At 41.5% G+C, this 12,353-nt stretch overlaps 1 protein-coding gene and 1 long non-coding RNA gene across 7 annotated transcripts in view; one reads left to right on the forward strand and one right to left on the reverse strand.

The window, feature by feature from the left end:
• The window catches only part of MKRN1 (makorin ring finger protein 1), a 34,408-nt gene extending 33,856 nt beyond the window's left edge, over positions 1-552 (reverse strand). For all 4 annotated transcript variants that reach the window (XM_056799796.1, XM_007504424.3, XM_007504425.3 and 1 more), the window contains exon 1: positions 380-552. In XM_056799796.1, the coding sequence (XP_056655774.1) occupies positions 380-552 (173 nt within the window). The remainder of the gene's footprint in view (positions 1-379) is intronic.
• A 180-nt stretch (positions 553-732) lies between these two features.
• Positions 733-12,353, forward strand: part of LOC103097522 (uncharacterized) — a 68,502-nt gene continuing 56,881 nt past the window's right edge. For 2 of the 3 annotated variants that reach the window (XR_001625037.2, XR_008912325.1), the window contains exons 1-3: positions 733-868; positions 1,040-1,180; positions 2,265-2,472. This is a non-coding gene — a long non-coding RNA (uncharacterized LOC103097522). Of the gene's footprint in view, positions 869-1,039; positions 1,181-2,264; positions 3,134-12,353 lie in introns of those variants that run through there. The other variant, XR_008912324.1, reaches the window with a different exon arrangement.

Consider the following 12,353-nt stretch of genomic DNA (forward strand, 5'->3'; position numbering starts at 1 on the left):
CCCCAACCCCCACTTCCTCCCAAGGAAACCCGGGCGATGGGATTTGGGGAACAAGTTCGCGCATGACACGGCCAAGGAAAGAGGGGGCGATCACTTCACTCCTTCCTCCTGGAATGGCGCTTTCCCCCCAATTAATGGCCTGCGATGACTTAAAAAAAAGGGGGGGTGAGACTGGAATGGGGGTCCCCGCAAGGACACCCAGAAATGAAACAGGGAAGCCGCCAGAAGGGAGTCCCTAGGTTTGGGGGCGCCCCAATTGAAGAGGAGGAGGCCGCGGGGTGCGGGGGCAGCGGCGCCCCCGGGCGGGGGTCATGGAAACGCCGGCTTTCTCTCCTCCCCGCCCCCCCTCCATCTTCCCTCAGCCTCTTAGCCGCTTTACCTGCAGGTGACCTGTTTGGTCCAGCCACCGCCGCTGCCTCCCCCTCCTCCTCCCGCCGCTGGGGACTGGGAAGCGACTGTGGGGGTGAGGGTGGGGGAGGCCGCTGCCACCGCCGCCGCCGCTGCCGCTCCTGATGTTGTGGCTGTTGTTCCGGGAGCTGCAGCCTCCGCCATTACTGTTTATCCCACACAGCAATGGCACCGGAACTTCCGGGATCACATACTTCCGGTCAGGCGGCGGGGGAGGAGGGAGGAGAAAAAGGAGGAGAGACCAGGCTCGCCTTTTCCTCCTCCCCACGGCCTCTCCAAATCGCGTCGCGCCACCCCTCCCCATCCCCCCATCCTGCGGTCTGCGCTGAACAAAGGGGGAGGAACCCGGCCTTAGAGCTCCCTCTGCCCGCCCACACGGCTCCTCTAGCTTCCTCTCTGATTGGTGGAGCGCAATTTCTACCGGCAGAAAGGAGGGGCTAATAACTGGTTCCTTGTACAGGTGTGCTCCATCTCCAATCCTCCTCCTCCTCCTCAGCATCCTGATAATGGAAAATTTGAATGCCTTCTCCATTAATTATCTACAGTTTGCATGTAGTCTTCCCTGTTAGACTGTAAGCCCTTTGAAAGGCAGGCACCGTCTTATGCCTTTCTTTTTTTTCTTTTTGCCCAGGGCCTACTGCATTGCTATTTTTAGTCATGTCCGATTCATAGACCTCTTTGGGGGTTTTCTTGTCTGAGGTCGGATTTGAACCTGTCTTCCTGACTCCAGGACACTTTATCCACTGCGCCACCTAGCTGCCCCCGGTACATGGTAAGAGTTTACCAAATGCTTATTCAGCGGTTGACTAGTTGAAATTTGTGTGTGTAGGAGATATGTAAACATATACCTAATGTTTTATTACCTAAAGGCTCTGCGATTGACAAAAACTTTGGCCCAAATTAGTGGAGCATATTCCCTTCATATAGCCTCTCTTAAAAGACATAAGTTTTTAATCATTCAATCACCAAGCATTTATTAATCATCTTGCTAAGTACCAAGCACTGAGATTTCAAAGCAAAAGACAATCCCTGTTTTCAAGGATTTTACAGTCCAGTGGTGAAGTAATATTCAAACAGCTATATACAAATAAGACGTATAGGATAAATTGGGAATAATCAGCAGAGGAAAGGCTTTAGTATTGGGGATTCGAGAAAGGCTTCTTGTAGAAGATTAGATATTTAGCTAAGGGGACTTGAAGTTATAGAAGTATAATGAAGTTATGTAATTATTTAACAATGAATACAACTATTTGATAATAATTATGTAAATGAAAAACCAATTATAAAAATATATATTAATTTATATAACATTAAATATCAATGTTATAGAATTAATTATTACATTGTTATATGACAATATAGATAATATAATTATGTAGCATGCTACATAATATATAATAGTAATATAAATTCAATAATGTAGCATATATAGCATGATAATAATTAATTGTAATACTTATAATACCCCCCATATTTGAAATCCAGAAAATTTAGATAAAACATCTCTGAAAAAGGGTATTAATGAGTAAATGGGAATCTACTTATATACTACTTTTCAGAAATATGCATTTTATTGGGACTAAGGTATACCTGTAATCTATTCCCTGTAATTAAAAGTAAAAAGATTTATTAGTAACGTTGCATTTTCGGCAATCAAGACAGCAAGAGTGGAACAACCTCCCTCAAGTGCCAACCACCCATTTCTTGTCCATGAAGGTTCAGATTGTTCTGGTCTTTAAGGTCAGAATTTGACAATATCGTAAAATAACTGAAGACCTGAATGAAATTAATTCCCTCACATGAGATAGGATACTGTGGACTGAGCTTTAAAAAACCATTCTGATTTTCCTCTCCAGGCTACACTCTGGACTTCCTCTACCATAACCCAGATCTTCATCCTGAAGCCTCAGGCCAGCCCTGGAATTAAAACTTTGGAAAAACCCTCCATCTCTGTGACCTGCTCCTCAGATTGGATAGCTTCTCCCAGAACCTCCATTTAAAGAGAGCACCCAGGCTACTTTCACAGTTGCATTCCAGACTTTTCCTACCATGCCTCTTCAAAAGGTATACTCCTCATGCTACCTTCATTCCCTACCTTTTCAAGTTGCTGTGTAGTATGTGCTCTTCTTTATTTGAAATCTAAACTTCTTGAATATAGGAGTGTCTTTGTTTCTATGTATTCCCAGCACTTCTGAGCACATAGTAAGCACTTAAATGCTAGTTAACTTTTGGTCTACCTTCTAATGCCCTCCATAATTGCTGTAAAGTTGTATTTAGACTCCCTGAATTCTCAATCTTCAGAGAATAATAGAATGTTAAAATTAGATAGTACCTTAGAGACCCTTCAACCTCACATCCTCAGTTTCCTTCTTTCTAAGATAAGGGAGGTTGAACTGTGATCTTGTCTTGGGCATTGTACCTCCAGAAACTCAAGACAAACTATTAGCAAGGAAATTCCTTTGCTCCCTTACACCCTCTGACTCCCAACCCAAAACATTTGACCTTGAGAGGATTATCCTCCTTTGATTGTCCCATTGATCCAAATCATAAGAAGCACCCCCATGCCTTCAGGGAAAACTCCTCCCCAAACTCTTGCCCCAGAGTCAAGTCTTCATTGAATATAAAAACCCCAGAATTGAGGCACTTGAGGGAGGTTGTTCCACTCTTGCTGTCTTGATTGCCGAAAATGCAACGTTACTAATAAATCTTTTTACTTTTAAGTTAATTTTGGAGTCTTGTATTCTTGCAAAGGTATCCTTCCCGAACCCCAGGGAAACACATCTGTACCCCACAATATCCTCTATGGCCCCTTCCAACTGAAAGGATCTATGGTAGAAAATAAGTAGACTTCATTGCAATCCTACTTTAGTTTATGGTTTCACTAAGGAGAGAAGATCTAGGTAATCTGAAACAATTAGAAGGAAACCAGAAGGAAAATTCAATGGTCAGCTAATCAAAGTGTGTTACAAGTTATAGTGGTCCCTGCCCACAGTTTCTAGACTGGATATAAGCAATTCACTAAAGACAATAACATTACAAGATTGAGACAATAACATTACAATAACAAGACAAGATTATCTTGGCTATGTGGTTATAATAAAAACTTGGTTATTTTGTATCAAGATGCAGAAGGAATTCGCTTCATTTAAGTAAAGTTGCCTTGGCTCAGAGGTTATTAACATGGGATTCCTGAACTCCCAAGGTACCTAAGGGTCAATTGAGGGATTGATGAAATTGGATGAAAAAAAATTACAATTTTATTTTCATTAACCTCTAGCTGCAATTTCAAGTATAAATTAAAAAACAAAAACCAAATATAATTCTGAGAAGAATTCTGTAGGCTTCACCAGTCAGCCAAAGGGATCCATGATACCCTCTCCTAGATTGTATCCATGCAGGTTGATCAATCAGTCAACAAACATTAAGTGTCTATTATGTGTCAGGTACTGTGCTAGACACTAAAGATAGAAAGACAATAGCAAAACCATCCCTGACTTTGAGGAACTAGCAATATGTCTATGGGAGATGTGTACATAAGTAGGTATATACAGAATGGTATTTTGTAAATATAATATTGTCAGAAAGGTGCTCGTAGGGGGCAGCTGGGTGGCTCAGTGGATTGAGAGCCAGGCCTAGAGATGGGAGGTCCTAGGTTCAAATCTGGCCTCAGACATTTCCCATCTGTGTGACCCTGGACAAGTCACTTTGTTATGGGCAGGAAGGATAACCTTTTTGGAGTTCGGGAAGGATGCCTTTTGCAAGCATGCAATGACTCCAAAACTTAGCTTAAAAACAAAAAGAGATTTATTAATTTAGAAAGTAATGTTGAGAGTGGCCAGGAGGATAGCATGGTGAAACAGCAAGATGGGGAGCAGTTCCTTGGGAGGACAGCATGAAAGGAAAGGCTGTTCCCCCATGGGGACAGCGTGGATGGAGAGGCTGTCCCCCAGATGACATCAGTTCTGGGGATTTTATACATTTTTCACAATAGTCACTCAGGCATGAGGTGGGGTGATCATACTGGGGTCTGCCTGGGGACATAAAGATTCCTTAGTTTTAGGGAACAAACAGATGTCTGATAGGATCAAGGTGTGGCTTGAAGGTGCATCTTTCTGTCCATCTAGAGGACGATCAAAGGAAGATAGTCATCTCAGGATCCTAGAGGGGTCATTGGGTGTTTTTAGTCTCAGAGTCAGGAAAAAAACAAGGGAGTTCCCCTGATAATAGTTCGCCTGGGTTTCTGGGGGTACAGTGCCCATGTCAACTTGACCTCCATTGCCTAGCCCTTACCACTCTTCTGCCTTGGAGCCAATACACAGTATTGACTCCAAGATAGAAGGTAAGGGTTTTTATAAAAATAAATAAATAAAATAAAAAGAAAGGTGCTAGTAACTGAGTGGGGAATCAGAAAAGGCTTCCATGTGTAAGAAGCTAGTTCTTGTACTAAGTGGAGGTGAGGAGAGAGTGTATTCCAGTCATGGGAAACAGCTAGTTCAGAAGTATGGAGATGATGTGGGAAACAGTGATTTTGGCTGTTAAGTGTTATGGGGGTCAATGTGGACACCAAAATGTTATGGGCAGGAAGGATACCCTTGGGATTCGGGAAGGATACCTTTTGCAAGAATGCAAGACTCCAAAACTTAGCTTAAAAACAAAAAAAGAGATTTATTAATTTAGAAAGTAATGTTGAGAATGGCCAGGAGGATAGCAAGGTGGAACAGCAAGATGGGGAGCAGCTCCTTGGGAGGACAGCATGGATGGAAAGGCTGTCACCCAGATGACATCAGTTCTGGGGTTTATATACTCTTTAGATGCTATGTCCTGGTGTGGACATGACCTAGAGTATTAGTCCCTCAGGCATTTGGTGGGGTGAGGTGGTCATCTGACTGGGGTCTGCCTGGAGGCATAAAGATTCATCTCTTTGTCCATCTTAAATCTAGAGGACAATTAAGGAGGATAAACATCTCAGGACCCTAGGTGGGGTCATTGGGTGTTTCTAGGTTAAGAGTCAGGAGGAGGTAAAGCAAGAGAGTTTCCCTGATAATAGTTGGCCTGGGTTTCTGGGATACCGTGCCCATGTCATTAAGGAAGTACTTCCATATCATACAGAGAAGGGAAGTAATGTGTAGTAAGGCAGGAAAGGGTAGGGTGGGGCCTAGTTGCAAAAGAATAGAATATTTTATTTTTGATCATAGGATCAATAGGGAGCCAATGTGAGATTTAAAATGGTTGAGGTCTTAAACTGTAGTGATTAAAATAGTGGAAGATATAAATTGTGATAGATATAAGAGAGGGTGAGTAAATTTGACCACAGAAATATGTTTCACTACAGTGTCTTGGGTTTTAAAATCAAATATAAGGTGGTCGCCAGGGAAATATTCCCAATTATTCAAATACCCAAGTCAATTGGGTTTATAGAGATTTTTAATTAACAATACAATGAGTAATCAAAGAAAGAGAGAGAGAGTAAGAAAGGAATAAGTATGAAGGGCCTCAAGCCAATATGGCCTAGACCTGAGTCTTAAAAGAGAAATCAGTCAGTTTTTTAACACTCACCACAAGGTCTGACTAAACAAGGATACTAGTGACACCAGGCCAGCGTCCTTCCCCAAAGAGTCTTCCAGCCAGAGATTGTTTCAAAGGGCCTCTCTCAAGAGCCTCCAGAGCTCCTACCCCAGAGGGACAGAGCCCCTTAGGGGAGCTCCTCAAGGAGCTCTCCTCCAGAATGAGAGTCAGAAATCGAGATCCCTGAATGAGATCCAAGCTCTTAATTTTAAGGGCAAAATCTCCTCTGTCACCTCCCCTAAGTCCTTACATCTACCAATCACTGTAGATGTTTCTAAAGGACCGCCCATTTTGAATTCACAGCTGAGTAGTTTTAATCTCTTTAGTAAGTCAGGAAAAAATGCTGCTGTGTTGACAAATTTCATTAAGAAAAAACCTCTGAATAAGTTATCACCCTTTTAGGTTTAAGTAGTGTACAAGTTGCCCCACCTTTATAGGTACTTAGTATCCCATTGTATCAATTCTAAAACAGTCATGACTCAAAGAACTTCCTGTCCCTTCCATAAGCATGGATCAAAGTACTTTCATTGTTTAGCAAACAGTTTTCTGTCCTAAAGCAGTCTTAAGTAGGGTGGAGCAGGGACACTCCCATAGCTAGGAGCCCCCACACTCAAGTAGAGTTCTCACCATCTGCTAGGGAATTTTTTAAAGTAGAAGATTCCCCAATGGGGGAAACCCCTAACATTCATAAGCCTGAGAAATTTTAAGGTTTACACCACTGTAGTTCACCGAATAGAATTACTTTGTCAGATCTACACTTTTAGGAAAATCATTTTTGCCACCCATTAAGGATGGATAAAGGAAGTAAGTAAGCCCAGCACCTACCAGAGTTCCCTTTGGGGAAAGGGAAGTCTGCTGGCTTAGGCAAGATTTTCCTTAAAAGGCAACAATGCTGGACTTAATTGACCAGAGGAGATAGGGTAAAGTTCAAGCTATACCTTCCTTGACTCAGCTTGCTAGAAACCTCATGGCTTTCTGGTCACCTAAGTTCATAACAAAGTCTACCTAGTCTTGATCCATGACAGTGGAATTACGCTTCAGATAAGGGTGGGGAGTGGGGGGAAAGGAAGGAAAGAGCATGAGTCTTGTAATCATAGAAAAATATTCTAAATCATCTATTAAATTTTTTAAAAAAGAAAAGGTCCAACTAGGTGGTATCTACACCCTCCAGGCTCCTAAGACCTCACACCCAGCCCTGATGGCCAGATTAGTTTCTATATATAAACTAAGTGCTACTGTATCCTTGTTGAATATTTATTCATTCTCTCTCTGTGTGTCTCTTGTCTCACTCTCTTTCCCTTACCTTCTGTCTTAGAATCAATACTGTGTATTGACAATCCTCTTCAGGTGGGAGCCCAAGTAGGTCTTCAGTCTAAGTAGGTCTTCAGTCTCACAAGCTGAAGTCCTTGGAAGGAGGGTGTGATATACTGGGAAAGGCTTCTGGAGACAGTCACTCTACTTCGGATTGGATTTAGCTCCCATCAGTTAGGCCACAAGTTTGGAATTCCTAGATTCCATGTTGACATCCTTTACCTTCTGTATTAGAATTGATAAGTTTTGATTCTAGGGCAGAAAAACAGAAAGGGCTAGGCAGTTGGGGTTTAGTGACTTGCCCAAGGTCTCTCAGGAAGTATCTGAAGCCATTTTTGAACATGTTCTACCTACTATGCTATCCCAGAATATCCTTTCTATATTAGGGTTAAGTGAACCTTCTTTTGTTAAACATGTAATGATTTCTGAATGCATCATTGTAATCTAATTTATACCCCCTTGTCAATGGGGAATCTAGAAACCCCCAAACTTATAGCCTCCTACAGTCTGATAACTCCCCAGTTTAGTTAGTTTGAAGGTGAACATCTCAAGTTTGACTCTGTCACATGAGTTTTCCCCTGAGGGAAAAGCTCAACTTCATAAATTCAGATTAACAATAGACCTTAAAGTAGTTTAGGTAGGGCTAGCAAATCAGGTGTTGAGTGCCCTTTTTGTCTCCACGGTTTCTCCCCTTAGGCCAAAGTCCTTCACTGTGGCATCCCAGCCCTGGTCTGGATACTCCCTTTTGTGTGCATTGTAAAGCATCTGTCTCCCCATCTAGGGCTTCTCATTTTCTTTGTAGCCATTGTAAAGCCAATCAACTATACTCTCCCATCTTCAGTCCCTACCAAGTTCCCCAAAAAGGGTATATAAGCTTCCCAATTTTCATGGATTTTTGGAGTTGTCATCCAGGACTCTGCACTAGACCAACCAGAATCTGGGGACTCTTGTGTGGAGACCTTGAGGAGAGCACTGAACCCTTTTTTTTTAATTAAAGAGTGGTTTTTTTGACTGTTTAATAGTTTTGTATTTTTTCCTGTTTAACACCTATAACAGTGCTACCAGTCAGGTCCACACATGGAAGGGAGAGACTTGAGGCAAAGAGAAGAAATGGGAAACTATTGCAATAGTCCAAGCAAGAGGACCTAAACTAGAGTAGCTATGTAAAAAGAGGGAAAGGGAGGGATACAAGATTAAAAAAAAATGGATATATGTGTCTGACTGGGAAAAACACAGAACTATTAAATAGTCAAAATCACTTTTTAATCAAGGCCTTGACAAGCTGCGTGCCAGTCCGAGGATTGAACTCTGTGGTCACTGACCCCTGGGAGTGCCACTACACTGGATGGACTCCAGGAAACAAAAGAATTTGGGGAACCTATATACCATTTGGGAAATCCAGGGGCAGGGAAAGATGATTGACATCACTATAGCTACAAAGAAAATGGGAGTGTTCATACTACATTGGCAGGATACAATCAAGCTTGGGAAAGGAATCCTAAATAGAGGCTAGGGTGTAAGGGAAGGGACTACTTACAATGGATACTAAAGGATGATTCCTGCCCAGGTGTGGATCCTCTTGGGAAAGGGTCTAATACAATAGAGGAGACTAACTAATACAAAGAGGGTCCTTAGCATATTCTTAGTCCAATTCAACTAGGATTGTCATTCCCCTGAGGGTTCCCCACTCAACCTGAAATTGCTAGCCTGGGATTCCCTTCAGGGTAGATTCCCATGGGAACAGGGAACAAGGACAAGCTTTGGGGTCTCCTATAAACTAGTCCAGAAACTTGGGATTCATCATATCCCACTAGGCCTTGTTCTTAGATTCCATGTTGACACATGGAATAAGGGAAAGTGAGAAGTATAGGAATACAGACATTCCAACTCTTGTCAAACCTGGATAACTAAAAGTATAGTGGTGCTCCCCACAGAAATAAGGAAACTCAGAAGATAAGTGACTTAGGGGAAAGATAAATCTATTTTATAAATGTTGAGTTTGATATGCCTATGGGACATATATCTGTGCCCAAAACACAGTTCACAACAGAAGCTCAGGAGGGACCTTAAGGATGGCCATCGAGGCCTAAGAATGATCAACATGGATTTTATTAATACAATCATAGGAGTTTATCATAAGAGTTGATGTGGTATTTGGAAGTATAAAGAGAGAAGAAAAGAAGACTTCAAAGAGCAGAGTCATCCAGCAAAATAAATTGAGGAGTGGTTGAATAGATAGGAGAACCAAGAGAGAATAGTGCCTTAAAAACCGCAGACTGGAGAGAGCATCCAAGAAGAAAAAATAGTTCACAGTGCAGAGAAGTAAAGAACTATAATAAATTCAAAAAGAATCGAATCTGGTATTTAAGAGATCATTGAGAATAGAAGAAAATCAAAGGGCGCACAAACAAGCAGAGCAGAGTTGACATTTGAGTATAGTTGAAAGGTGGATCAGAAGGTCATAGATTCAGAGTCCATCCTTCCAAACATCTTTTAGAGACAAGAAACCTGGGCCCCAGGAAGTTTGTGACCTTGACCAAGTAACTTGATTAAGGTCATACAAATATTTAAGTACTAGAGCTAGGATTCTTTTCACTGTACCATCCTATCTCCTCTATTGGGTAGGAAGGGTAGGATTTTATGAAGGATAGGAGAACATTTCAAGGATAGAGAATATCTGTGTAGAAAAAGCATGGGTAAGAAATGGCAAAACCATTTTAGAGAAACCTAGAAAGATTTGTATAAAAAGATGTAGGACAAAACAAGAAGGAGCAAGAGGGCAATCTATATAATAAAATCATAGGTGTAAAGAAAAAATTTAAAAGACTTAGTTATGCTGATCATTATAATGACCCAAGACTATTCCAGAGAACCCATATTATAGGTACTACCTGCCGCATGAAAGAGAGAAGATAGCCTAATTGAAGAAAAAAAAATTAGTACTAATACTGTATTCCACATTTAGGTACTAGTCTATCAAAACCAGTTTTATTTAATATATAGCATTATTTATCCAAGCAATTTATAGCTTGGAAAGAGAGAAATATGTTCAAACTGGCATACTCTCCCATAAGCTTGCCCATCAATTAGGGAATAGTCCAACAAATGTTGGTATATGATCTTAATGAAATATAATTGAGTCATAACAAATAAGGAATAATATGAACTGCTGTTGACTAAAGGGACCAGAACCAAAGGAAACCACTTATGCAATAACCACAATGTTGTCAAGTTGAACAGCTTTGAAAGATTCAGGATGACTACGATCTCCCCAAGTTTACCCTCTTAGCCCTCCCTTTGTCTGCCTCTCCTTTTATTGTTCCCCTCCCCTTCTTATTTCCCTCTAGTAAGATGGGTTTCTAGAGGTAACAGCATGAGGATTATTCCCATTTTGTGCCAACTCCAATGATTCTAAGGTTCAAACATTGCCTGCTACCCCCCATCTTCCCCTCTATTGTATTGATTCTTACATCCTCATGTGAGATAATTTGCCCCCAATTTTCTCTCCTTTTCTCTTTTTCCAGTGCATCCCTGTTTCTCATCCTTTGATTTTATTTTGCTTTGTTTTGGTGGAAATTTATTTAACTCAATATCTATTTTCTTTTTATATATGCTCCTATTCATTGCCCTAATAGTGATAAACTTCTTAAGTATCTACAGGAAAAGGCTGAAATGAGAGGGATAGAAGGATAAACAGGGGGAAATAAGATGGGGTGTATAAATGGAGATTTAAAAAAAATAACCCTTACCTTCTGTCTTGGAGTCAATACTGTGTATTGGCTCCAAGGCAGAAGAGTGGTAAGGGCTAGGCAGTGGGGGTCAAGTGACTTGCCCAGGGTCACACAGCTGGGAAGTGTCTGAGGCCAGATTTGAACCTAGGACCTCCCATCTCTAGGCTTGGCTCAATCCACTGAGCTACCCAGCTGCCCCCATAAATGGAGATTTTGAGACTTTGGACTTCATTCCCCAGAAGTTCCTTAGTATTTCCCCAAATTCTCTTTTCCTGCATCCCCACATTTTGTGTGATTATATTTAAGTGGCTGTAACTCCTCCCTCTTTTTTTTTTTTTGATCTGCAACCAGGCTGAATTGTAAACCTCAAAATTTCTTAGACTTATAAATGTTGGAAATTTCACCATTGGGAAATTTCATACTTGAAAAATTTCCTATTGATAGTGGGTCTTGACTATTGGAATGTGAACCCCATTGGCATGGGAGGTTCCTTCTCCTCCCTTCTTAAGATTACTTTAGGACAGAAACCTTTTGCTGAACAATGGAAAGGACTTTGACCTATGCTTAAGCATAGAACAGGAATTTCTTTGAGTCATGATTGATTTTAGAATTGATACAATGGAGATACTTGGAATCAATCTCCACCCTACTCAGTCCTAACAGGATTGAGTAAGGGCTGCAGCATAGATCAAAATTTAATTATTCTAATCTCTACCCTACTCAGGTTAACAGGATTTAGAAAGGGCTGTAGCAAAGGATCAAAGATTTAATTATTTGAAAATATGACCTTCAACAGACATGTGCAAAGCCAGAGACCTCTGGGCGGTCCTGGGTTAAGCTAGAGCCTCCATGGGCACAGGGAAATTGATGGACAGGTGATTGGTAGATGTGAGGACTGAGGGGAGGGAACTTGGATGGTTTCCTTAAGGATAGGGAGGTCTGAAGACTGGAGGTGGTTGAGGAGTTTGTCGGAGTGGTTGCGGTGTGCTCGCTGAAGGAAGCTGAAGGTGGGGGCCCCGGAGACTGTTTCTCCATTTTTGGTCACGTGAGTAATAGGGACTGATCTCCTTTCATTGCCCCAGCTATCTAAGGGCTTGGGCCTTTTGGCCCAGCCTAAACAGAAGGGGTATTTAAGCCCTATTCCCTTCTCTCCCCTTTTCTCTCTCCCTCTATCTCTCTATCTCTAATTCCTTTCTTCCTCCTGTTTGTAATTAAAACTCCATAAAAGGTTGACGGCTGACTTGAGTTTTCATTAAGGAATTACATAGCTGAATTCCTTGGCGACCTTAAATTAATATATATCAGTCTTTTAAAAGTGATTTCCTTGTCACAGAATTC

The sequence above is a fragment of the Monodelphis domestica genome, chromosome 5, assembly GCF_027887165.1.
Source record: "Monodelphis domestica isolate mMonDom1 chromosome 5, mMonDom1.pri, whole genome shotgun sequence".
In the NCBI taxonomy this organism is placed as follows: Eukaryota; Metazoa; Chordata; class Mammalia; order Didelphimorphia; family Didelphidae; genus Monodelphis; species Monodelphis domestica.